General features: G+C 43.7%; 1 protein-coding gene across 14 annotated transcripts in view; it reads right to left on the reverse strand.

Moving 5' to 3' along the window:
• Positions 1 to 26,406, reverse strand: part of plecb (plectin b) — a 130,234-nt gene that overhangs the window by 49,368 nt on the left and 54,460 nt on the right. For 3 of the 14 annotated variants that reach the window (XM_085422492.1, XM_085422491.1, XM_085422493.1), the window contains exon 1: positions 8,705 to 12,300. The exons of 5 other annotated variants lie outside the window; for them this stretch is intronic. In XM_085422492.1, coding sequence (XP_085278618.1) covers positions 8,705 to 11,867 — 3,163 coding nt within the window. In that variant the 5' untranslated portion in view covers positions 11,868 to 12,300. Of the gene's footprint in view, positions 1 to 4,301; positions 4,492 to 8,704; positions 12,303 to 26,406 lie in introns of those variants that run through there. 6 more of the 14 variants (XM_085422509.1, XM_085422508.1, XM_085422510.1 and 3 more) reach the window with 5 other exon arrangements.

Here is a 26,406-nt window from a genome sequence, read left to right on the forward strand (position 1 = left end):
TAGGACGGGACAAAGCGCAGTAAAATGTTGAAGGGAAAGTGCAGATCACTGATCTCTGACCCAGGACTACCTGTGTGCCAGGATCTTATCACACTGGACGCTGATACGGATACTTTCACTTGACCTCCTTGATTTTATTTTACAGGAAACTTTAATGTTTTGACATCAAATAAAAAGATAACGATAATGTTGACAGGGACATTAAGACCTTCACACTGACAGCTAGCATTTGCAGTGCCACACTGGATTCTTGGACTCTACTAAATTAGCATTATATGACTCACTGTACAAAATAACACTTGTTGACTTAATTCTGGGCCTATGAATTAATATATCATCTCAAACAAGCTGTTTTAGCTCCCTTCACTGTCCCTTTATCCACTTTTCTTTGAAAAAAAAAAAGATTTGTATAGCATGTTGGTGACGCTTCTGTGCTATATGACAAAAAAAAGCATAATTAATCTGCCTTAAGGAGGGGGTCAGATCATAGAAATCGTATTTGTTTCTATGATCCCTGTGCTGCTCATAAATAAATCAGCTCTATACGAGCTCCATCTGACTGTGTGTCTCATCACAGCTTGTTCATTATTCCCAGAGAACATGAGAGCTGTATCCAAACCGGCTTCCATAAGCCCCTAAGGAAAAAGTGTACTGTTTAATTTATGACTCATGCCCACTGGTTTACCAGCACCAACCACAATGGTGGAGGCCATTTAGACTTTTTTTTTTATATACTCACGAGCCCTGGAAAAAACAGACACATACAGACCCACACACACTGCTGTACTGTATTGTAAGTAGTAATTGGATTGCTCCAGAATAAAACTCCTGCCTGTTTCCAGGAAGAATGCTGGCTTTTCCATGAACCAAGCCAAAGCCATAACCAGAAGTCAACCATCACAGCCCACACAGCTATGAGAGGGCCCCACATGTAGCTCTAAACGAGCATTTGCTTGGCGATTGAATGTCATCCATGCGCTTAGCGTGTCAAACCGGATGTTACACTTCACAGCGTTCTGTAAAAACTCTGACACCTTCTGGGCGACTGCAGAAGAGTGCTGGAGCAAGAGCTTTCCATAGCTACAGCAGCTACATGTTACGCCTGAAAATTCTCAACCGATCATTTATGCAAAGCAGTTTAAGCAAATTAACAGTCTGGTTCCAAAACAGCCATCAGCCAATGTAAATAGTGCGACAGATCTGGGTTCTGTTGCACCATAAAATATATTCATCCTGATTTTGATTGTCTGTGTGAGGGCAGACAAACAGAGATGAAAGGTCAAAGCTCAGGAGGAGAATGCAGAGTGAGGCACCTTGTGTGTGACTCACAGCATTTTCCCCCCCGCCCCCACCCTTCTCACGATCTTTCTCCATACTGGTCATCGATGGAGTAAAATGCCAGCATCAGCGTTTCCATATCTGCACATGCAGCCTATCACGGTCAATAGCATAAGACCAGAAGCTAAATCACAAGTGGTCAGACCGTGTGGTGTCTGCTCTCACTCCTGTATAAGTGATAGCTCGAGCCATTGAGCTAGTGAGTGGATAGAGGACAGAGCTGTCATCATGAAGAATGGGTGCCAGTGAAAAATAGGACAGCTAAGAAAAAAAAAGCCCCCCGATGGGTCTAGACCGAAGGGGACAGATCAGCAGGAAGAGCAGCTGCATTAATGCTTCAGTATCAAAGACAATAAAACATTATCCAAAAGGACATCATAGAGTAAATGTCAGGGCACATAACACGAAACTACAGCCAAAGCAACTGGGCATCAAATATTCGTCTTCGTGTCCTTAGAGTAGTGAGTCAACTTTGAAGAATATTACATTTTGCGTAGTGTTGTGTAGGTCAATGCATTCTTTAGTGTTGCCTAATGCCATTTTAGCCATGGGAAATGAAGTTAACGTTTGCTTTACGCCCTGCATGAAAGCATCTCGGCCAGCTTTCTTTTTCGAGTTGTCTCACAACAAGCGCTTTCCTTTTACTCCTATCTTAGACTGATAACATTAACACTTCCCATGAGCAAGAGCAAGATACCACGCTCTCTAACTTTAAACTTTATCATGATAACAACGATGAGCCATGGCAGCTAAACTACAGACACTTTGGAAATCACTCAGGACTACTAGTGACACCTTAGACATCTTAGAAACCTGGGTTTTGAACAGGGTTTGGACTGATCAATAACCAGACTTGCACAAGCATGTCTTAAAATTTAAGCAATTGAGTACTTTTGGGGTATCGTGTCAACAACGACTCGTGTAAAGGCATTGGATCAAACAAGATATTATTTAGTGTAGGACTGTATTATCTGTTAGCTGTTCTGTGCACACAAAAGCTACATTTATCCAGGATAAACCAAAGAAAAAGTCATCAAAGTGTTGACTCATGGATGCAGCATCTCTTTTGTAACACTGCTAGGGTTTCAAAAGCTACCGGCTGGTTTGGAAATTGGCAGTGCCTCAAACCAAGCAGGTGTACTGAACCACTACCGGACTTTTTTTAAAGAAATACAGGAACAACCTTCAGCAAGAACACACATCCACACTCAAAAACAGACAGAGACATATTGATCTGAAAGCAAACATGGCCCAACAGGTTTGGGAGGGGCCTTACCAGCAACTGAATTACCAAAACACTGCTCAGCTACAATACCGTGCAGCAAAAGAGCTTCTGTGGAAGTTCAGCTAGGTGGAGAAAGGGCCAGTACGCATCTATGTTGTGTGACCGGTCAGACCTACGTGTCTCAAGAACCTGCAACAGGCTTCTCATGCTGTCTGGGAAATATGGCGGTGTAAAACTGGCACATTATGGCCTGGTGGCACCTTTGACCTGTCACAACTGACAAATTTTCAAGGTTCCACATGACCTATACAGACAGTAAACATGCTAAATGTGAAGCTGCGCAGAAGAGAGTTTTAGGGTTAGTAATGTGACCTCTTCAGATCAGTATCACCAATGCAACAGAAAATATCTCTAGTAATCTCTTGTCAGACACAGAGAGGAAGAGATGAGGCAAATATATTTTCTGATATCTAGCTGCTTTACCCTGAAACTTTAGTATCTCACTGCTTTTTTGTGTAAACTTTGAAAGAGCTTCAATACCTTACATCCTGCCACAGTTATGGTTACTAAATGCCCCAAAATGAGCAGCCTGGGAAGAGCGGGTCATGGGTGGCTTTCCAGCATTAGTCTGGACAGAGATAACGTAAAGGGTGTGAAGAAACAAGCCTCGTGACAGGTGGGCCTTCATTAGGAGGGGGAGGGATGGCAGAGGCGTGGCAGGGACATTTGAAACTGCAGGGTCTCTCTGCCCCCCCCCCCCCCAAAAAAAGATGTTTTCAGAACTTAAAATCACCTCAGTGATTATAATCATTATATCATCAGGATTTTTTTTGTTTATTAGGAAAAGGGATTTTGTTATGATTACAGCATCCTTCAAAAGTTTTATGACTTAAAAAAGACTGAAACAGCACATGATGACAATTCAATTTGTTGTATGGCAGGACCTAAAAAAAACAACTCAACAGGTGACATGGTGATATAAACAGTAGTACAAATCCAGGACTTTAGCTGCCACCTGCTGACATTTCTTAACAAAATGCGTTGGTATTGTGCTGGATGCCAACAGGTGTCCATGAATATGGAGACTTTGGAACAGGTGGACTTGTTTAAACACTCAAAAAAGGCAGAAGTTATCTTTTTAATTTTGTGGATTTCTTTCAAAATGTAATTCTAATTTAACTGAAGAGGATTTAGAGAATTATTGCAAAACAAAACATGGCGCAATGCTAAATGGGTGGATGAAAAAAATGTAAATTAAATGAATTACACAGAGCTAGTTTTACAGCAATGTGAAATAGCCAGGAGAGACCCACAACTATCTGACACACACAAGGGCACATTTAAACACGCTGTATGAGCCGCTGCTGATTGTTGACTTCCATCAGATGTCACAAGAGGTAATAGCAGGGGTGGGGGTACTGCAACCCCCCTCCTCCCAAATTCTCACCCTCACCCTCCTTCACTTACATACCATCAAATAAATGAAAATACAGAAGGCAGCCAAGAATTTCCTCACAACAGCTCAGTCACACTGTGAACAACTATGAAAGGCAATCCATGCCGCAGTAGCTGTTTGTGATGGGAATGTGTGTGCCTATGTCCTGTTAGAGTGAGTGTGTACGCACAACAACACATTACCCACTGCCTTTGCCAAAATCCCAACAACAGTCATCAGCCAGGAAGACAAGCACAGTTAGACACAAAGACACAACACAGAAACTTCAATTGTGTGACCTACCAGGTATGATCTTCATCTAAAAGAAGGTATGTGGAAAGAAGAGGAGGACAAGGGTGAAGAAAAAAACAACAAGCTGGACAGAGGGAGAATGAGGAGGACAAGCGAGCCGCGTGCTTGTTTGCCCCGACTGCCTTGTTTCTCCCTGGTCTTGAATTTTGACAGGCTGTGCCTGCTGCTTGAATCCGTCAGCCTGCTCTCCTTTGGCCAGGGGAGGAGGGATGACACACCAAGCCTGGGGAAGGGGGCAGGGGTGAGGGGTTCTGAGGGCTGCCAGGGGGGAGAAAGAGGGCTGGAGCTGACTGGGGGTTATAAATATCCACTAGAGCCAGATGATCACACAATGCTCACACTTAGAAACTGATGGAAGCGCTCTGGCGGGACACTTGGCTGTTCTCGTCCTTTAGAGACACCCTCCACAAGCAAGCCCTTCCATCCCCCCTCCCCTCCCTCTCTTTCTCTCTCTCTTCGAGGATGATGGTGGGAACTGTTTAGGTCACACCTCTCACCCAGAAAACACATCACATGTCAGAGCTCTCTTAGGCTTAACATAATCAAATCATTTGAGTAGTAAGTAAAGTACTCATCCCAATTAAACCACAGGAAAGTGTGACACACTGATACAACCGAATACAAGCTGAATTTAAACACACAGAAATACTGCGGCTGGAAAGTCTGGCAGTAGATGAGATGGATTAAACTGGATCTTATTCAGTAAAACACAGTTTAGTGATGGATGCTCTAGAGAGCAAGGCTGGTGACCTCAGTGTTCATCCCCTTATTGCTGCGGGATCATATCAATGCACGATATTCTCTAAATATAGTAAGTTCTAATATATGCATTTGGCTTGGGCAATTGTAGTGCTGACGACTGGCTCCACTTCTCTACACTGCTAAAAGCAAACCTGTCTGGAGAGCAGAGTGAGGACTGCATTCTGTTGTGAAATGCTGACATTATGTATGGATGTTCTATAGTGAAATGAAAGCAGCTGTACTGAGAAACCATTGAGCAGAATTAGACAGGATTGCAGGAAATCCTTCATCAACAACTTTATGCGCAGCAATCCCAAACTCCTGAACTCAACAGGCTTTCTACACACACATGAATCATGTCAGGACACATGGCTGAAAGGTATTCTAAGCTTATGTCCCTGGGGAAAATACCAGTAGCCTTACTCTTCAACCACACTGTGTAGTGCAGATATTCATTCTTGTAAACAAGAATGCTCCTCCTCTACTCACTAAGCTGGTGAGAAAATACTGGATAAAATTAGGGTTTTATGAACTTTAAAATGAAGGCCAAACTCGCATCCCTCTCACTCAACTGTAGTCACATTAGTTTGGTCTTCTAATAAGGTCTAACATGCACCCTGGGAAATGACTAACGTCATAACCAGTTTGGCCAAACCCTCAATATATTCCACATGTTATCAATCCTGTTTCCAAAGTTTGGCCTATTGTGAGTTAACCATTACACTGCCACAAGAGATCCTCGATCCTGCATCACTCTCCAGCTCCTGCTATAGCATACCATTTAATCTGATATCAAGCACTCTGCGCACGTAAATGCGGCAATTCAAAGTAGCAATTTGAACGCACAAACAGCTGCTGGAATGGGATTCTGTTTCACTTTTCAAATAGGCCTCATAAATATTCACCTTTTGTGACTCCTGTTCTATATTTGTGCCATCATTTTTCCAAAAATTTGCACTTAAGCCAAGAAGAAATCATCTCAGGTTTCATTTCAACATCCCTTAATGATCAAAATGTCTGTTTGGTCTGCAGGTGTCATAAATTTTGAAGTGTACTCCAATATCTTCTGAGACTCCGAACTAAATATCAGAAGGGGTTTCACAGGCAGAGTCAGCAGTTAGAGACATGCAACAGCTAAGGTCATTTACTTTGTTTTGAGCAAAACAGCACCGTGGGCCAAGCGGCAAAAGCGGCAGCAGGAGATTAAGTTGCCAGTTTGCAACACAGTCTGCTGACAGACGCCAAGAGTTTGTCTCTCACTTTTTCCCTAATTTTTTTTTTTTCTTTCAACAGAGAGGTCACGCACATGAATCAACTCCAAAATTTGCAAATCGCCCGGGGTGAGTCACGACATTAAAATGAAGTGGCACCATAATGAGAGACACAGAGCTGAAGTTCACTGTAGCTGTTCATTTATCCAATCACACAAGTATGCACCGGGCACCATTTCAAAGATGAAAACATGGAAGACCCTCAGCGGCACGTCTGTGATGTGATTTACTCAAATTGTGCCTGGTGCCATGTCCGCGCCGAGTTTAAACAGTGTGTACAGTCCACACAAAAGTGCTTACTACTCAGATTTAGTTTAAGTGCATCCGGAAGGCCACATTTGATGAAAACTGTTACTCTGAAATTCAAACCAGCTTATAGTCGCTGCTTTGAAAGCAACATTTTTGTGGCATAAGTCACATTTCATTCAGTACGTTCCTCCTTCCTAGTTTCCGCATTACTGATGCAAAGTAAGCTTGTAACAGAAACTGGAGGAGCACAAAAGTATGCATACTTAACTGCAAAAATATCCAGTGATGAGCTTTGTCTACCGACTGCCACTTAATAAAGCAACATACCAAGAATACTAAACTCTAGGAATAAAGGTAGTAGAATCAGTATTTCTGGAAACCACTGCTCTAACAATCCATATGAGGTCAAATTAAAAGCAAAAAAGAAAAAAAAGTGGCTTTTTTATTACATGATAACAAATCTGAGCTCCTTTCAAAGACTTCTGCAGTGGAGTTGCAGCATTAGGTCTATGTGACAGATGAATATGGTTGTTAATGGACAGCAGATGTCAGCAGTGTGCTGCTGTGTCTGATGTGTGAAAACGTCACAGATCAGAAAGACCTCCGTAGTAAAAGTCAAATTAAAATCTTTGCGATAGTTCACCATGGCAATGATCAGCTCTTCATCTACAATTCAGGTTTCTTCTAGATACCAGAATGCACTGCAGAGAAGCAGAGTTCTGCTTATAATGAGCTCTATAAATGACTGTGTTTGTGTACAGCTGTCATGAAGTTTTTAATCGAACTTATTTTCCTGATGAGTAACACAGACTGGCTCAAGGAGCCAGGCTTCTAATTGAATCCAGAACGTCAGTCACGTGTGGATCCAAACAAACACACCCATGGATCTGTGAGCAACTTATTCCAACTTTCTGACTATCTGCATGCTGTTCACACCCTCAACAGACAACGCCCGAAAAAAGTCTGTCTTGCACACCCGGAGATATAACATTTTACATGGTGGTTTCAGCAACAACTTGCTTCGCTCGTGGAAGTTATGAGACGTTACATATCATATCCAAAACTCTGGAGTCACATGAATGTGCCTCAGCATCATCAGGATTTAACATGAGCCATATGAGTTTCACTTCAACAAAAGCTAACCGCAGCATCATGTGCCACTTTTATTTCTCTAAACCAGCAAAGGAGGATGGCGCACAGTACTGTGTTGACTTTACCCACATAACTCCCGTGTTAATGCCCTTTGCATAATGGAATGCAAAGGGCATGCATATCTCTCCAAAGAAAAAACAACCCTAGAACACAAACCAGAGCCAAGAACACAGCCTGACTAGAGCAAAGAGACTACTAAAGACTAATACTCCCAAAAGGACCACACCTCTCTTTTTCTGGCTTTAACTCACGGTTAGCCGTCTCTGCAGGGAACAGGCGAGGCTGGATCTCACTAAAACAGCCCCACCTAGTTGGAATGGCTGCAGATCTCACTAATCCTGCTGGCAAACACTCAGATAGCTCCAGAGATAACTGTTACCACTCACAACAGTGAGTATAATTGATTACACAATTCAATCACAATTCCCCACCCTGGAAATGTGGGAATTTTTCTTGTCATTTGAATTGTTTGTTAAAAATAAAAACTGCTGCTGATGCATGTGGAAACTTGAAAGAATAGCAGTAAATTATTTTTTGAGTGTTTACCACAGCAAAAAACACAGGAACCTGTGAAATCTGACAGCAGGAGGACAACAAGGGGCAAGCACTGTGTCAGACACTTTATCTCTTCTAACACAAAGCTAATTCAATCACAGCCACATCTCAAAGGTCTCCTCACCCTCTCACTGAAACTGTTCCTAAAAGAGGCTCCCTCTGCACCACATCACAAAATAGACTCTGGGCTTGGTAACATGTAACTTTAAGCCATAAACTGTAATCACAACACCCCAAATAATACTTTGAATGGGAAGTCAAAGACAATTACAGAATGGTAATGCTATTCAAGGTACATAAGTGCAGAGCACCAACAGTGCACCCTAAAACCTCAAATGCTTTGAAGAAAGGTGGGAATCTAGACTCAAGAGTGGTTGCATCACAGAGACATTAGAAGTAGGTAAGCTGGCATGCATTCAAACAAACCTTCCATGAAGTTAGGCCATGTCTTCTCCTCTGGCTCCCCCAGTGAGTGGTCCCAGTCTACCTCTGGTGAGGCTCCTCGCCCCTTGCCCATTGCCACCTGTGCAAAGACTGCCCGCTCTATAGCAATTTCTTGCAGAACATCCAGGTCCAGCTCCTCGCCTTCCTCCTCAGACTCCACAGGTGGAGGTGGTGACTGCTGTCCAGCTGCCTCCGGACTAAGGAGCTGCTTTACTTCAACAATCTCCTCCACTACTACTATTTTCCTCTTCATGGTGGCCTCGTCTATGTCAGATGTTTCAAACTTGCAGGTGTCCCGCTGGTGAGGCTGGTCAGGACGGGTCACGGGCGTGGCGGTGGCAGAGGGTGTGTCCTCTATCAAGTCCCTCTTCTTCTCTCCCTCCTGCGTTAGGGCCTCAGAAACAGAGAGCCTTTCCTCTGTGCTGCACTCTGCTGCCCGAGCGGCCGAATGTTGTGCAACTGTGGGAGGCTCCTCTTGCTCGAAGAGTGGGCTGGCCTGTGCCTGAGCTGCAGCTGGCTCTGCTGTTAGCGCTCTTGCTGCTGACGCTAATTCTCCGGCTGTGGGTGCTTCCCTCACACTGGAGGATGTTTCTGGTTTTGGAGCCTCCCGCTTGATTTTTTCTGCAAAGAGCAGGGCTGGCTCCACCTCCCTTTTGTCTGCTGGGGCCTCAGAGAGCACAGCTGCTGCCTGCCTGACTTCCTCACTGCACATTCTTTCAAGAGTCATCTTTAAAGAAACATTAGTTTCTGTCAGTCCGGAGGCCATGTCAGGGCTGTCTTTAACTGCAGCTTCATGCAGGGGTGTAGTGTCAGTTGATGGCAATGTTTCTGCTTCAGGCAAAGGGACAGGATTTGTGTTTATATCCTCTAACTCTGGTTCTTTAGGCTGCTTTCTACCTTTTCCCTTCTTCTTTCCCTTTAAAGGTTCCTGTGTAGCTTTCTCTGTATTTATGGCGGATTTAGCCTCAATTGTGGGTTTCTGAGGTTCTGACAGTGGGGCAGGGTTTCCCTGCTCAGATTTAGGGCTTGCTTGCACGAGCTCCACTCCACTTATTTTCTGCACTGTCACTGTTTCCACTTTGGTCACAGTTATTTCCTCAGATTTCACTGGCTCCATATGGGGCGACGTAACATTTGACTCGCCCTTAGGGGATAATGGTCCCTGTGCAATCTTTCCGGCATTGCTTTCCTCAGACTTCTCTTTTATTTGTCCCTCCACTAGGGGCGCTGCAGGAATCTGTCCTAGTGGCAGTGAGGCTTCTTCTGAATAAGCTGTTATTTGTTTGGGGACATCTTCTGTTTTCTCTCTGTCAGTATGTAATTTAACCTCGTTTGTCTTTGTTCCCTTTGAGCAGGTAGACACAATTAAAGGCTCTGATGAAGCCACTGGTCGGAGTTCAGTCTTATTTCCAGGTGATCCCTCAGCACTCTCCACACTCTTCAAGGCCTCAGCTTGAGATTTCTTTTTCTTTCTTTTTGATTTTGAGCCTCCCTCGACCGCTTGTTTGGTTTCTTTAAGCACCTCTGTGGTGACAGCATTTTGAGGAGGCTGAGATGTATCTGATTCATCTTGTACTTTTACTGTGCGCTCCTGCACGGAACCTTTAGGGGCTTCTTTTCTGACTGGGGGAATCCCTTTTGAATTAGTTTTCTTCTCTTCTGCAGTCATCTCTGCAGCTTTTGCTGTGACAGGCTGTGCATCTTCAGCATTGGTCAAAGGTGCTGCGAGAGTTGCTGTGGTAATGGTGGATTTGACTTCAAGTGTTGAGGATTTCTGTACTGTAGTAACTTCTAGGGACACTTCATCAGTTTTAGAATCTTTGACCTCATTAGTGGAGCCCTTTGGTTTGCTTGTGGCGCTGTGAGGTTTGGCTTTGGCAGTCTCCTGAGTGGCAGCTGCATCTGTAACTTTTTCTGCTTTATCATTTATAATTTTAGACTCAGCTGAAGCTGGAGGGGCCTTCACCTCAGTGGGTTTAATCAATTCCTTATTTACTTTAAGCTTCGTTTCTTTGACAGAGCCTGTTGAAGTGACAGGCATTACTTGTTGGGGCTTTACTTGATCATTGGCTGCTGTAGCACTCACATTTGCAACTTTAACTGGATCCACAACCACCATTTTCATTTTGTCTTCTTTGGCATCAAAATCAGGAAGCATTGTGAGAACTGGTTTGCTTGTAATCATTTGAGTAGGCTTGATTGACGTTTGTTCCTCAGCGATATTAGGCCAGTCCTTGGTCTTCATTTCCTCGTTTGTTTTGGGAGCAGAGGGCTTAGCTGGAATCTTTGATGCTGCAGCACCTGTGGCCTGAGCAACAGCAGCCACAGCTAATGGTAGGGCTGTTTTGGAGGATGTCAGAGTGGTCTGTGACACATCCTGCTTCAAAGCTGCTGTCTGAGCGGGAGCAGAACTTGTTGGCTTCTCTTTTTCGACCTCCAGTGCTCTCCTCTTTTGTGGTGATGCTATGGGATTCTTGCTGTAAACATCAAGCTCCTGGTGAGTGGCTCTTTTCCCCCTGTTATCCTCCATCATTGCTGTTTCACTTCTGAAGCTGCTGGTCTTCCTAAAAACGTCCTGAGGCTGGCCCTCCACTTCCCATAAGGCCTTTTCTCTGGCCGGTTCTCCAGCCAATGGGCGACCCCTGAACCTCGGGGTCCTATCGGGGTTATTCTCTCTTTCTCCAGAACCCACCATCTTATGGCGGTAGCCTTGGCGCTCTGCTAGTTCCTCTCTTCTTTCTGCTTCAGCCCTGCGTCCCGGCTTAGGAACATAAGACGTTGGACCTTCTACAGATTGGACCCGTGCAGCTCGGTGAGCAATGGCCAGAGTGGCGGCCGGCTTCCTAATCCTTTGCAGGGTGGCAGGAACAATTTCAGTGGGCAGGTGGAGGTAGTCACGCAGGTAAACAATGCCATCATTGGTCAGGTACCAGTAGAAATGTTTCCAAGCAAATGTTTCCTTTACATAGCCCCTGGACTTAAGAGACCCCATGGCACGAATTACTTGTAGGTTGCTTACACTTTGTACTTCTGGGTGTTTGATCTGCGGCCTCTTATCCTTCTTAGCCACCATGACACCATCTCGAAACAGGATCTCGTAGATGGCCCTCAGGTCATGCAGGGGCATCAGCATTCCAGCAACCATTGTTGTTTGATTCAGTAAACTCTCTCAAGTGAAACTAAAATGCACAATGCCAAACAAAGAGAACAGCACCTCACGCTGTGTTGTGAGAAAGAGTCAAGTGCCAAGACCGGCTGGCACGTGTTTCTTAATTCAATAAGGGTAAGAAATCCCTGTAATGATTTTTCCTTACTGTCTCTTCTCCTTGCTCTTGTCGATCCTTTTGTTATAGTGAAGAAAATAAATATTCCTCTGTTAATAAGTTTAATGCCCCCCCTACATTCAGGGTGGCTGAGAATGAGCAGTCTCTGTTCGGGCCGAGATGGCAATGACAGAATGGAAGAGAGGGAGTGTGTGTGTGAGTGTGAGAGAGAGCGAGAAAGAGAGTGAGAGAGCAAGGCACACACTTCTCAGTCTGGCTCCTCCTACCTTCTCTCTCTTTCTCTTAGGAAAAAACTGTCATGGAAAAAAAATCTCACTAGAGTAAATAGTACAGCAGGAAGCTAGAAAGAGGGGGGGGGAAAGAGTGTCTGCAATAAACTGAAATAAAATTCGAGCAAAGTCAAATGAATGGATCAACACACCTATGGAGGGAGCACGTGATCTACAACTCTATGACTTTTATGAAGAGTCCCGCCCACAACCAAAAGCAAATGGCTCCTACTCACATGCAAACACACACACACACACACACACACCTCTGAACGCACACTAGGACTGAGTGGCACACACCCTCTGGCGTGTGATGCACACCGGTCCAATGAATGGGCTGTTCTGTTCAGCGAGTAGATATCAGAAAGGAAGATGACTAGCTGGCATCCATCCGATCCTGCCCATGCAAGTTATTAAGTACAAGGTGTCTTTAGCTTTACACATTTCACGATCAGGTTTCAGTGAAGAGCTTTTACTATTCATGCAGGGCATGGTGCTCACATCTCATATGACACAGTCTTAGAATATATCATGAAGGCTGGTGACATTTCAAGAGAAACTACATAAATCACAATAATGTACTCTGGCTGGACTTTGCAAGGATATGAAAGGAGATGACTAAACTCTTACTAATTATCTAATATGACCCATGCCTATATAATAATAGCAAAACTAACGTTAAGTTTAATTCTATTCTTATCTTATGTATTCTTATCTGTGTTTGTTTTGGGGGTCTCCAAGCCGACAAGAAAAGAAGGCTAGACGGGCCAATCGGTGTTTCCTTTGCAGCTCATTAAAGTGATGCAACAGGCTGTAAAGCAGCCTAAAGTTGCACTGCTACTTCAGACAGTTAATATTAGAGCTGGGAAAGAAGAATCTATCTTGCACAACTATATAAAGAACTATGCATTATAGCTAACCTTTTCACCACTCCCAGAAACATGATATCAGTTTTCTATCCAGAGATCACTTCTCTCCCCTGTACATCTGTCTCCTGTTCGTGGGCGTGAGGTTCTGGGGGCGCTCCGTCTCTGGGCTGGGGCCCGGGCCGGGCCTCGGGGGCTTGGGTCCTGGTTGGTGTGTTGCCGGGGTTGTGGGCGGGTGGGTGCATGGGGGCCCGGCCCTGGAGCAGGGTGCCGCCGGTGCGTCGAGCCGCCTGGGGGGCTCTTCAACTGGTGGGGGGGATGGTCACATCTTGCAGGAGCTTTCTTCTCTTCAGGAACTCTCTGCAGGAGGGGGAGATACAGGAGAGGTGGAGGAAGATCTCAGCCTGGGCGTTTACCGTCTTATGTAGTCTGGAAGATGTGTGGATGGTGGGGTGGGTGCAGTTTTCTCTGTGGTGGGGTTGGGTGGACTGTCCAGGGCTCTGTGGAGCCGGGGGGCGCTACTGCACTGGGCCCCGGTCTGATGGGCCTGGGCCCCCCTTCCCTGGCGGGTCGCGAAGGGTGGGAGTGCCTACTGGGGTCAGCGGGGGAGCTGGCCCCAGGGAGGGGTTACCTGCCCCTCCCTTCCTTCCCTCCCCATCTCCAGCTGCCTCCCTCTTCCCGCTCCTCCACAACCACCCACACATGCAGGGCCTTGGAGTAGGGGTATGTCACCAGGGTGCAGAGGAGACTACCCCCCCCCGTCCCCTTCTGGCTGCCTCTGCCTCAATTTTATCCCACAACTTAGACATTCACATTATTCACACTCTCATTACACATACATATAGGATCTTGGGGGTGGGCACAATCACGGAGTCCAAATTACCATCAGGGTGTATACCTCACCCCTGACGTCGTTGCCCACCTCTCAATTTTAAATACACTTAGTCATTGAGGGCTAGCAGGAGGGACTATGCGCTTACCTGCTGCTCCTTGGCAGGTAGCTCCATGCCCTCCTGGGTTTTAATTGCACCTTAGAACACACATGCATCAACACTACAATGAGCGGGTGGAGGGAGGTTTGGAGTCTTCTCCCACCCCCATTCTCTGCGGCCTGCTGGAGCGGGAGGGCTAGTAGGAGGAGTTGGCCGTCCGACTGCGGTCTGGGGTGTGGGGCCTCCCTGCTGCTGCGGAGTCGGGGTGGTCTGCCTCTCTCCACCGCAGGGAAAAGGGTAACACCACCTGGGTCTGGGTGCAATTCCCCCCTCCAGGGGCAAGGGTACCTAGACCCGGTTTGTAGAGTACGCTTGGGGAGTGTGATTGTGTGTACAGCGTCTCTTTATGTCTGTCTCCACGTTGGTTGAGTGTGGAGTGAGTGCATATGAGAGCATGAGGGTGGGAATGGATGTTTGTGTCTGTGTGTGCCTGTATGTCTGTGTCTATATGTCAGGTTGGGTATCAGACGCCACCTCTCTGGGGACACCTCAGGCCCTCCAAGGTTTGGAGGCCTATCTCCACCCACCACCACTTCCCCTGCCGGTGGCGGACTCCCTCAGGTGTCGGTGTGTTGGTGGTTCTTTGTGTCTGGGGGTGGGCGTCCGGGTACACACCGGCTCACTCCTTGGCGGCCGCTTGTCGGGGCCTGGGGCCTGGGGCTCGCTCGGGCCCCCTTTGGAGGTGGGGTGCCCCCGGCCTCTCGGCCTGGGGCTCGGTCACTCAGGCACAGCTGGGGGCCGGCGGAGCTCACGGGCGCGTCACTGCAACTCCCCCTGACTTCTGCTCCGCGGCTGCTGGGCGAGCCCTCATCTGGGACTCTCCTCGGCTCTTACTGGAACAGTGGCGCGGCTGCCCCTCTGTTGGTCTTCCATGGTCTCTTGTGTTCTGGGGGCCTCTGGATGTCTGGAGTTTTGATCTCCTCCATACCCGCTTCACACCCTGGAGGACGGGGCTGTGGCCCCCCCACACTCCCTAGCAGATCATTACATGGAGAAACCTTTGGAATGCAAGCATGCTGATCCACACAGGTATGCACACATGGGTATTCACAGACGCGGACTAAAGCTTTCTTGGCTGCTGCCTCAAAGCACACTGTGCGCTGTCTATCTTGCGTGCTGCACAATATCGTTTATTATTTAGTAAATATTGATATCTATGACTAGCTAGTTTATTGTGATGGTGCTTTGTTTTCTCTATTATTATGTTACTCTTTGTTGTTTGCTGTCTCCTCTGTTTGTTTTTTTTGTTGTTTGTTTTTTTTTTTTTCTCCATACAGGTGACCCAGGAGTTCTTTTTTTTTTTTTCTCTCTCTTCCCCCCCCTTCTCACCGTCTCTTCTCCCCTTTGGTTTTCTTTCTTTCTCTCCCCCTCTTTCTCTCATTCATTCCCCCTGTCCTATTTATTAAAAAAAAAAAAAAAAAAAAAAAAAAAAAATGACAAAGGATGAACTGAAGCTCTGCCATCACGTAATGTCGCATACTGCTGTTTCTGATGTCATTTAGAAAAAAAAAAAAAAAAGAAAAAAAAAGAAGAGCTTTTACTATTCATGCAGGGCATGGTGCTCACATCTCATATGACACAGTCTTAGAATATATCATGAAGGCTGGTGACATTTCAAGAGAAACTACATAAATCACAATAATGTACTCTGGCTGGACTTTGCAAGGATATGAAAGGAGATGACTAAACTCTTACTAATTATCTAATATGACCCATGCCTATATAATAATAGCAAAACTAACGTTAAGTTTAATTCTATTCTTATCTTATGTATTCTTATCTGTGTTTGTTTTGGGGGTCTCCAAGCCGACAAGAAAAGAAGGCTAGACGGGCCAATCGGTGTTTCCTTTGCAGCTCATTAAAGTGATGCAACAGGCTGTAAAGCAGCCTAAAGTTGCACTGCTACTTCAGACAGTTAATATTAGAGCTGGGAAAGAAGAATCTATCTTGCACAACTATATAAAGAACTATGCATTATAGCTAACCTTTTCACCACTCCCAGAAACATGATATCAGTTTTCTATCCAGAGATCACTTCTCTCCCCTGTACATCTGTCTCCTGTTCGTCTCCTAGTGTCAGAGAGAGTGATCACTTGCGACCAGCGTTCAGCGAAAGCCGAACTGGAAGGAGACCTTACAATTGTCGCTTACAGCACAGTAGCATGCGTTCGTTTGTCTGCGCTGCAGACAGTGATATACTCATGAAATTATAGTGGTGGTGAATGGGCAGAGATGAAATGACGCATTCCCCCCGGTGTTTGAAACCACACACACTATTACACATACAAACACAGACAGAAAACTGTTTTAATTTTTTTTACCATGGCAACAGTCAAATGAAGTAAGCCAGTTCTGAGTAAGCCACATATCCGCTTTCAGAGCTGCAGTGGAGAAGCTGGCCATAAATCTGTTGGCTAGGCAGCTGGACCACTGTGTCAACTTATTAGACTGCTATTTGCAAGGACGTCATTATCTCATCATTATCAAACAAGTTATTATCAGGTTATCAACCTTTCATCAGTAATCATGAAAGCAAAAACATGTCATGGCAAAATAATAGTTTCTTTTTAAAGACTATATACAAATGTAAAATACTGACATATTAAAATAAGGGAGACACCCCCCTCATAACTATTGCTGGACCTCTTGTAAACCCAACTAACGCCTTTACTAATCTACTATCTAATAACAATTCCTTTCACGCAGGATTTGTGCAGTTGTCTGTTTTGACATCTCTCTCAGACTGGGTGAAGCCTTAAGCCATGTATTCCACCTACAGTATATACCCTGTTATCTTATGGTATTAACTTTAGAGATGTATGTACAGTCAGTGATTCAAAAAGCAGGGAGGAGCATTCATTCGGAGAACATAGAGACTTTTTCGGTTTATGGAACAAGGAAGACATTCCTCTGACTTGCGAAACAAACATCTGCCTGACAGGGAAGTGTATGTGCATGAAAGAATCCTAAGATATCAGTGCGAGTGAGCATTTAAACCACATTAGGCTGCAGTCTAAGGCCGTGTTTGCTTCACCAAGGCAATGCCAAACCATTTTGCATGTATTCAAAAGTCTAGCAAAAAAAACACAGGCACTAATATACAATGGAAATGAAGAACACCAAAAAGGACCCAAGTAGTTGAGCAGATGAAATCCTACATCAAGGAGGAATCTGCTTTCTAAACTTACAGCAACTACTTCCTTACATATCTTACTTATTTAAAAAAGATATCTCAGTTGTTGTTGGGTTGTTTTTAATTAGGGATTAAATGCAAATCACAGTTTTTATATCATTTGTAGCCACTACGATTTAAATTGCAAGCCCTAAAACAATCTCACTGGGGGAAATTGGCATCAGTGTGTAGGGGTGCCTTGCCCTCTGTGTTGCATATCACTGTGATTTCATGCACTGTTTATGCACAAAGTGTTCAGTGAACTTCAAGCCTCTGACAGTGACCCTTATCCTGGCTCAAGGCCAGACCTCTTCGGCCATCCAAATATTCGATTGTCACACTTCAAAAGAAACAGTGTATCACCAGGATTTGCTGCTGCTGCTTTTCAAAGGGAGTTGCTGGTTGCAAAAGCTATTTACAGGCTTGATGTGGCATTGTCAATTTTTCTAATAAGAAGCAGACTACCAGAAGGGAATGTCATGGCAATACAGAACTAATCTTATTCAGGCTATAAAAAGAACAAGAGCAGACCAACTACAGAATGAATGCCAATGTGATTGACTGAAATGGAGAAATAGGACTTTGGGGAAGAGTTCCCGAAGAGTTTCCTGGTTAGGAGTCTGCTCCTCCTGCTATGTTTCAGGCCTCCACCAGTCCCAAAATAGACTTGTCAGCACCAGCTGATGGTGGCTGGCTCATGGCCCAATGTAAAGGGCTTCACAGGTGCCCTCCACCCTCATATCAGATCCAAGCCACTCAAGGGAAAGCAAAGGTCAGCAAGGCCTTTCTTATCCACCAATGTAAGAACGCTCATTACAATAAGTTAAAAAAACTAAAAACACCTTCTAAGCTGCAGCAGGAAAGATAACTCGTTAAATTGACTGATCCTCCAAATAAAAAACACACATACTGTTTCATATGAAATGTTATATTTGAAACTGAGCAGAGACAACTATCACGTTATTATGATTCAGGGTAAAGTCCACAACCGGCTGTAAAACAAAAAGTCCAAAATACTGTAAGCTGGTAATGAAAGCACACTGATGCATTTGAGCTGACTGCGTTGCCAGATGAAAACGTAAAAAGTTACAAAAGCACAAATCAAAATGTGGCCCTAAGTCTACCCTAAGTTATGACTTGTGTCTCTGTAGTTGTGACAAATTGTTTTGTGATGCACGAGAGCTCATTTTTATCCAGATGATAAGCCCGTTTTTATTTGAGGAGCTTGCCTCTTAGCTGTGTGTGGTTAGGCAAGTGACTCCATAGTCTGAGACAGCTGTGGCCCCTGACATAACTGGTGCATGTTAGAGCCCAAACACCCGACCTAGGAATCTGCTAAAGTTAGAGGTTGTTGTGAACAACTTTATATGGAGGTTTCCGACTGCCGCCAGTGTATTTATAGGCCTTCTAAGTAATTAGAGTAATTCAATTAATGAACTTGGTCATAGCTGAATTATTTTGCCCTATCTTTTTGAGCTACCTCCACAAATACATAGAAGGATGCTGGCCAAGTGGTTTCCGTCACAGTCAAGTTTGATTCTTTAGTTTATGACCAACAACATAACCTGCGGACATAATCTGTATTTAGCTCTAACTGTTAAACGTTAGCTTGCTCACATGCTAAAACAAGATGACAAACGTTCAGCACATACCTGCGAAAATTCACTGTGCCAGAATCGTCACTGGGAGAATGTATTCATGCAGAATGCTACATTTGGATCTGTATACGTCAGATAGAAACATCTGGAACTGAAAACTGAAGTTAATGTGGACTCGCTGGCTCAAAGAGTGAGTTAATCCCCAATAACACTCCTGTTAAAACTCACATTTTTGTAATACTCCTTTTTATAACAATTGTATGATGGTTAATTTAAAAAACAAAACAAAAAAACCCCCAATAATAATAGTAAATAAACGTTTTAAACTTATCCCAAAAGGTTGATTCAGTTCATCTGGACGTAGCGTTTTTCAGATAACTGTGCTCCAGTTTGGGGGAAAACTTCTAGGATTTTGTCGAACTACTCAGCAATGAGTGGCCAATTTTTATGTATTCATATATTCACTCATAATATATGACTTCTATGCCCAAAAATAAAGCTATAAATAAATTATGTAGCCAATCTATACATAAATTTGTCTTTACTATTGTGAGAACCTGGCATAAGAAGCCTTAATCGTATCACTAATATAACCCATCACTAATATAACCCTCGCAACAACCTTGACTGATTTCTGGATGGGTCAGCCTGAACAAAAATTAGTGCTTAAACAGGCAGACAAACAAGCTTTTGAAATGCAAGAAGAGAGAGGCTGAAAGGATTAACCCCTGGAGGTGACGGCGGGTGGCTGAAAACTTTGAGCGCATGAGACTAAGGACTTGAAGAGAACTGTGCCTCTTGTGCAAAGCCAGATATAGTTGGAGGGGTGGCTAAGAGAAAAACCCCAAACTCTTTATATTGTAAACAGAACAAGCAAACACAAAGCCACAAAAGTCAGTAAACCGCAGAACTGCTCCATACAAAGAAGCACTTTGTGTTAGGGTTTGCTGAGCATGGAAGGAGAGGGGTGTCTTTGGCATTGCCTACTCTGCTGCAAAAATAAATAATCAACTGTTCTTGGATAAGCTGAACTAAAAAAGGGGGGAAATCAAAGTGGAGGAGGAAAAATGTTTGCTTTGTTGCACTGAGAACAATAGACAAAGTTCTGAAATAAATCAAGGCACTATGGGACCTGCTGCTTGTTGCTCTGCCAATCCAAACTTTTGTTGACTTATAAATATCTCTAGTGTTCAGTAAGCCTTGTTAAAAGCAACCGTGTAGTAAGACAACCTTTTTTTTAAATTATGGCATGAGTAACTAATAGAAAGAACTAGAAAAAGAAATTCTTGAGAAAAGCTTGACCAATAAAACCTGCAGAGACGTCACAAGTTAAAAAAACAACAGACTACTGTGAGAGCGTAGTAAGGAAAGCCAAGTTTTGGCTTCTGTCTTGCCAACATACACGTAAATGCACATGGAAAAATCTATAAAGTGATGAGTGTCTGAGGTAAGAAAAATGACAGGCATTGCTTGGGTCTTAGGTTCCACCAGTCTCGGATCACACTGACTTTTCCTTTTCCAGAGTGGAAAGAAATTAAGTCACAGATTGTGTCTCCTGTCGCCCGCCTCACCAGCCAAAAAAGAGCAGGAGCACCCAAAAAAGTTTTGCCAAGTCCCGTTCATCCCCGCTTACTCTCACTCTAACAAGCTTTTTGTCACGTCTTAGTGGAGGGTTCCTAATTTGCCCAACCTTACAATGTCCCTGGCAGCCTCTCAAATTTGGACAGCAGCCCGCCAATGACGGGGTAAGAGAGTCGACTGAAAGCAAAAAAAAAAAAGCAGCAATCTGGCAGACAGTCCCTACGACTGATGAAGAGGACACATTCGTTTCAATCGGCAACAATAAAATTTGCACTAAAAGTAGAGCATGTTTTGTGACTGTCTGATGTAAAAAAATGTAATAGACATCAGTCTTTTGTGTTAAATTCTGCAAACAGCCAGCAATTACAAAAAAATCTTTGTGCTGTAAATAAGTTCCAGCCGTGAGATCTGGACAGAAAATTTGAACCAGCTCTCAGCTCTCTTGTTCTCTCTCTTGTGAGAGGCGTATGCCAGCTCAGCTAAACAGCAGCCAGGGATCCGACTCAGCACGGAGAGGATGTATTACGCCATTTAGGAGCTAGAAAGGTTTAAATATTGCTGCACAAACCGGGTGAGAACTTTCAATTTATCTGTTCTGATTCGAAGATCTGACAAAAGATGTCTAGCTTACTTAGCCACACCTCTTTATGACATAAGCCTAATGCTAACCAGTGCACAGAATCATTAACTTGCTGCCTCTGTTCTCAGCTTCAAGCACTTATTATAAACGCTTACCTTTTTTTGGGCTCAGCCAGAACCGATCTCCAAGAGGATCTCCTATCTCCATGCTGCTTTGATCTGATCTATCATACAGAGAGGCCTCAGAGGCTCCAACAAAACACCTTCCTGCTTTTGCCACACACTCAAATCCACACTGCTACTCCCTTCTTTTCACATAGAGACCCACTGCCCGGCCAGCAGATCAACATGGCATACAATATGGGGCTAAGAAAGAGAATGAATGGGAGTGGAGGGCTACTTTCAGGGCAGGGAGGGTGTTTGTGAGGGAAAAAAAGGGAACAAGGAAATCTTTTCATCTGTCCCATAAATGCAGAGTAACATCTACACTATAAATCTGAGGGTCTTGCCAAACTGGACACATCCTCTCTGCTGCCCCGGATACCCTGCAACACGTCCCATACATCTGTAGGCGCCCACGCTTTATTCCATTATCAGCCAGCTGAGGGATGAACAGTGGATACCTTGTTCGAGAAACCAAGCAAATTACAGCCCCAGACATTAAGATGAAGGGTACACAGGAGGGTGAAAAAGGATAGACAAGAGAACTATGCAGAGACAGAATACAAAGAACTATAAGTCAGTCTGTAAAAGGCACACCAAGGCACCCGAAATACACCCAACAACAACTCTTACTTCACCTCTTGTATATTTTGGTTGACATCAAGCAATTAAGCCTTTTGTTAACTGTTAAAAAGAAGCATGTTAATCTTAAAACTGCATTCAGATACGGGCAATCCAAAGGAGAAATGCTATCAAACAGCCAACTGCTGTACATATTTCAAGAGACTAGAGATAATACGTTTACGATTTTATTGTTTCTGGCATGTTTCCAATGGGCCTAAAGGCCACCACAAAAGTATGAAGCTGCTGAACTGAAAGAGAATACACAAGGTTTCAGTAAAGGAGTACGTTCACACAATGATGCATTAAACAACACATTTGTCTTATTACAATACAACACTATTTAATTTTTTTTTTAATATAGGAAGAATTTGTGACAATTGTGTGTGACTCCATTTGCCCCGTTTATGATGACTGTAAGTTTTCTCATAACTCATCCTCTAAGAAGACTTACAGTTTGCATAAACCAAGATGTCTGCTGATCCAAGTCACAGAACAGGAGCTCTGACATAACATGGCTTGCTGTTTGATTAAAATCGTACTGAAACAATCCAACCATAGGCTCCAGTTTTAGAGACAGCAATTCTAGTTTAATTTGTAGGTCACTCAGCGCTAATTAGCAGGTATCTGTGTTTATTTAACGATACTAACCAAGCTAGCTAACATTAGCTAGCTTGATGCTTTATTTGCTAACTAGCTTCAAACTTTAACAAGTTTTAAAACTGCATTTTCATAAGTAACAAGACATTAAAAGTGGCTTAAAAGAACGTATGTATAAGAATTGTTCATCTCTGACTCTCTTCCGCAGTATGTCTCCCGTCTTACCCCCAACTGGTCGTGGCAGAGGGCTGTAGCACTTGGTCATAGGGGGATTGTTGGGGTTTTCTCTGTATTATCGTAGGGTCCTTACCTTACAATATAAAGTGCCTTGATGCAACTGTTGTGATTTGGTGCTATGTAAACAAAACTGAATTGAACTGAATGTGAGTATTGTATGAACAGAAGTAAATAACATACATTTAAATACATGTAGTCCTGGATGGTAGCGGCATTTTCATGCTAAATTTTCCAAATACTACTGTTTCAGTGAATGTGCGAAAAGTAGGCTTTAAATTTATTGACTTAATAATATTGGCTAGCTGTATATACTTTTTAGCTCTGATAATAAAAAATCATCAGACAATAAAAGAAAGAAAATAAGAAAAAATAAAAAGATAAAAAATAATAATCTAAGGATAAACCAGGCAAACATGACAGCACACACACTCGAGAAAACAAAAAAATCTGTAATACTAAAAAATAGAAATGTCCAAAATTACATATCTGAAGAGCATTGTGGGTAATGCTAGCTAGTCAGGTAGCATAACAAGGTGTTAAAAGCTGGAAGGGGCTCCTTGGCGTTATTAATAAACAGCAAAGACAGACATAAGATGAAGAAACGAGAGCAGAGATGCACTAAAATAAGAGAGAAACTTTCTGTGCTACTAAGAGACACATTTTGTTTTCAATTCTGCTTGTGTTGTGCTCCCAGTTCTTCCTGAATGTGAGCTGAACCTATGCCAAATACTTTTTTACTGCCCTGTCCTTATCTTCAACGTCATGCTTTCTGATTCTGATTACTTTCTTTATTTTATGACAACATTTAAATGCCCGCTCATTCAAAAAAACTACCACTAATTACATAAAAAACGATATGCTGACGATGATTTGTGGTCATGACATCCATCAGTAAGTACCCAATAGTTTGAAACTGCATTTGAATAAAGGCTGGCCCTTCACAAAATGGAGCTCCAAACTGGTGAGTGAGGGTATAAAATGGCTGTAGGGAGTGCCAGGACTGGCAGTGCCAGCCAGCAGGGGCAAGTCCATTTGTGCCATCAGAGGCACAGACAGCCACTGTACTGTAACTCATTTATGATATGAAAAACAACCAAACAACAGAAGGTGTATCTGAGAAAATCTGTAAGACATTCCAAACAATGTGTAACATTTTTATCAAAGAGAGACAGAGAGAGAAAAAAAAGATGAATATCTGCTTCATGAGTCAGCAACTGCTAACCACATATAGGAGTGGCCATGCAGGCTTTGGTTGCTGCAGCAACACAGCCCACAGGTTAGGCAAACACCATGTGCTGTCCACGGCTGAGGTCCCAGGGAACATGGACTTGCTGCTGCTGCTGCCACGGGCAACCAACTATCAAACAGCAAAACCTGTCACAGGATCTCGACTCTGGCCTTCCTGACTCTGTCACAGTGTGCAGATTTGCATTGTAACCTGAAGAGCCTCGGCTTTATTTTTAGTCAGGCATCCTGACCCACAGAATAAAACAGACAAACACAATACAGGTGACTCCTCATGCACACCCATATATATGAGCCCTCACACACACACACACACACACACACACACACACACACACACACACACACACACACACACACACACACACACACACACACCACCACCATCCGGGCAGAATGAATCAGTCGCATTCTTTCGTCCCTGGGCAGAGAGAGACACTAAAATGACTGCATGAGTCTTTCTTTCACAAAAGAAAGACATGCAGTAAATTTAGTGTGTGTGCAAAGAAAAGGCCCATTCTGCCACAGCTTTAGAGTCCAGTTACAGACACAGTGGTGACTCATTACCACTATTATCTCCGTGACTTTCATAAACTAGATTTCAGTGTGCCAAAGTACCCACAAGAGGGCTCTTTATTAATGTAGGAAAGAATTGCAGCAGAGGTGGCGCTAAGGGTCAGTGTGGAGTTTTAGATTCAGGCCGTTGTTCTTCCTGACATATATTACTACTGAGAGTCTGAACTCTTTTTTTCAGGTTATCGGAGGGAACGGGAAGCGATATATAATACTTTTCTTCCTGAAATCCTGCCATTCCAAGACAGAGCACTGCCCCAGCAACATAACAGACATGAAGTCAATCAATGAAAATGAAATGAAAGAAAACATAGCAGGTGATGGACATTTTAGTGCTCGTTCAAGTGTTTTTCTTGTTTTTCTTTTTTCCCAAGAATTGCATAATCTTAGGAATGCTCTGGTTGTCTGGTATTATGGCAGTAGAGTATAATTACCCAGAGTAATAAACTATCCAACATGTCCTCACATGCAACAATGCAAGGACAAGAAGTAACTCAAATCCAGACACTATAATGCCACAATAAAAACTTGCAAGGAATGAAAGCCAACTCTGTGCCTGCAACAAGGCAACGGTATTAAAAAAGAAATTATTTCGTGTGCAGGTTTGGCGCCTCACTTTATGGGTGTGGTAATACATGCGAATTAATGACTTTATATTGTTCTCTTATGCCCATGGTTCTTGTTTTGTTTCACACAGCATTCCCAATAAGAATGGCTAGGCACAAAACCACAGGAGAAATAATACACCACACCCAGCGCTGCACAGCTGCAGGATTAATAAAATATCAGCTGACACACAAGTTCAAAGTACAATAGGCTGGAAACTACAGATGCACTGCTAGTGAAAATCTAGGGTCATATTTGATTGGTTACCAGTGCTGATACCAATTTTAGTAATCAGCCAGAATTCCTCTATACGTGCTTTTCATGAGCCAAGTCACTCCACCCCAAAATTCACATGTCTTCACTCCTGCAGGAGATGGCTTTTTCTTTTTTTTGCTTGCTTGTTTTCCATCTGCAGGCTTTGAGTGGTTGGAGTGGTTCTGCATCCTGTTTTCCATTGTGACATCTAAAACTAAACCTCCTGCCTTTAAAGACAGAACAGGAGTCCAAACAATAGGCAAGCTTCCCGTCCCCAAATTATAATAAAACCCAGATGAGTAGGCGCTATTCTAGCTGTGCACTCGTTAACCAGCATTGGTGCATTTCTGCGTGAAAGAACTGTGATTTAGAAACGATTACAAAGAAGCAATTACAGGTAACCATTAAAAAAACAAAACAAAGTATCCTGATAGTTTGTCCTTGAGGGTGTATGTCCCACATTGAAATCAAACAGCAGAGTAACTACAGCCAACAGCCTATCAGGTTACTCCCCTGACAACTGTAAGAGCTGCTTAACATTTATGCAGCCAATCTCGCGATGCAGGCTTTGCAACAGAACCGCACTATGAGCTTTTAAAAGGTTTGCTGTGGTTTAATCAATCAATCAATGCACTTTTAGAAACATGTGGGACCACTTGTGCAAGTTGAACACAAATAGCAATGCGCTGCACTTAAAGTGTGATCTTGTAGTGAAGGTGAAGCCTTTTGTAAACGTTGCTTTGCTGAACTAAAGGTGCTGCAGGGTAATTAGACGTACTAGACTATCAAATGAACTGAACTGGAGAAAGAGAGAAATACAAACCAGTTGGATCACCTTTAACAATCATGCAACCGGCTTTGTCAGGATCTTAGGACCTTTATGCGAGGTGTGGCAACAGTAATAACTCCCCCTCGGGTAAAGAAATGTGAACCGCCGTGCACTGGAGGCCACTGAAAAGTTACAGGAGGGCCATATCTCTACTAATACAATGAGATCCCTTACCAAACATCACCAGAAAGAAGTGTGGAAGCACAAGTTTGCTA

This window comes from Rhamphochromis longiceps, linkage group LG11 (assembly GCF_057381845.1).
Source record: "Rhamphochromis longiceps isolate RC_006_pf linkage group LG11, R_longiceps_female_GT1.1, whole genome shotgun sequence".
Taxonomy (NCBI): domain Eukaryota; kingdom Metazoa; phylum Chordata; class Actinopteri; order Cichliformes; family Cichlidae; genus Rhamphochromis; species Rhamphochromis longiceps.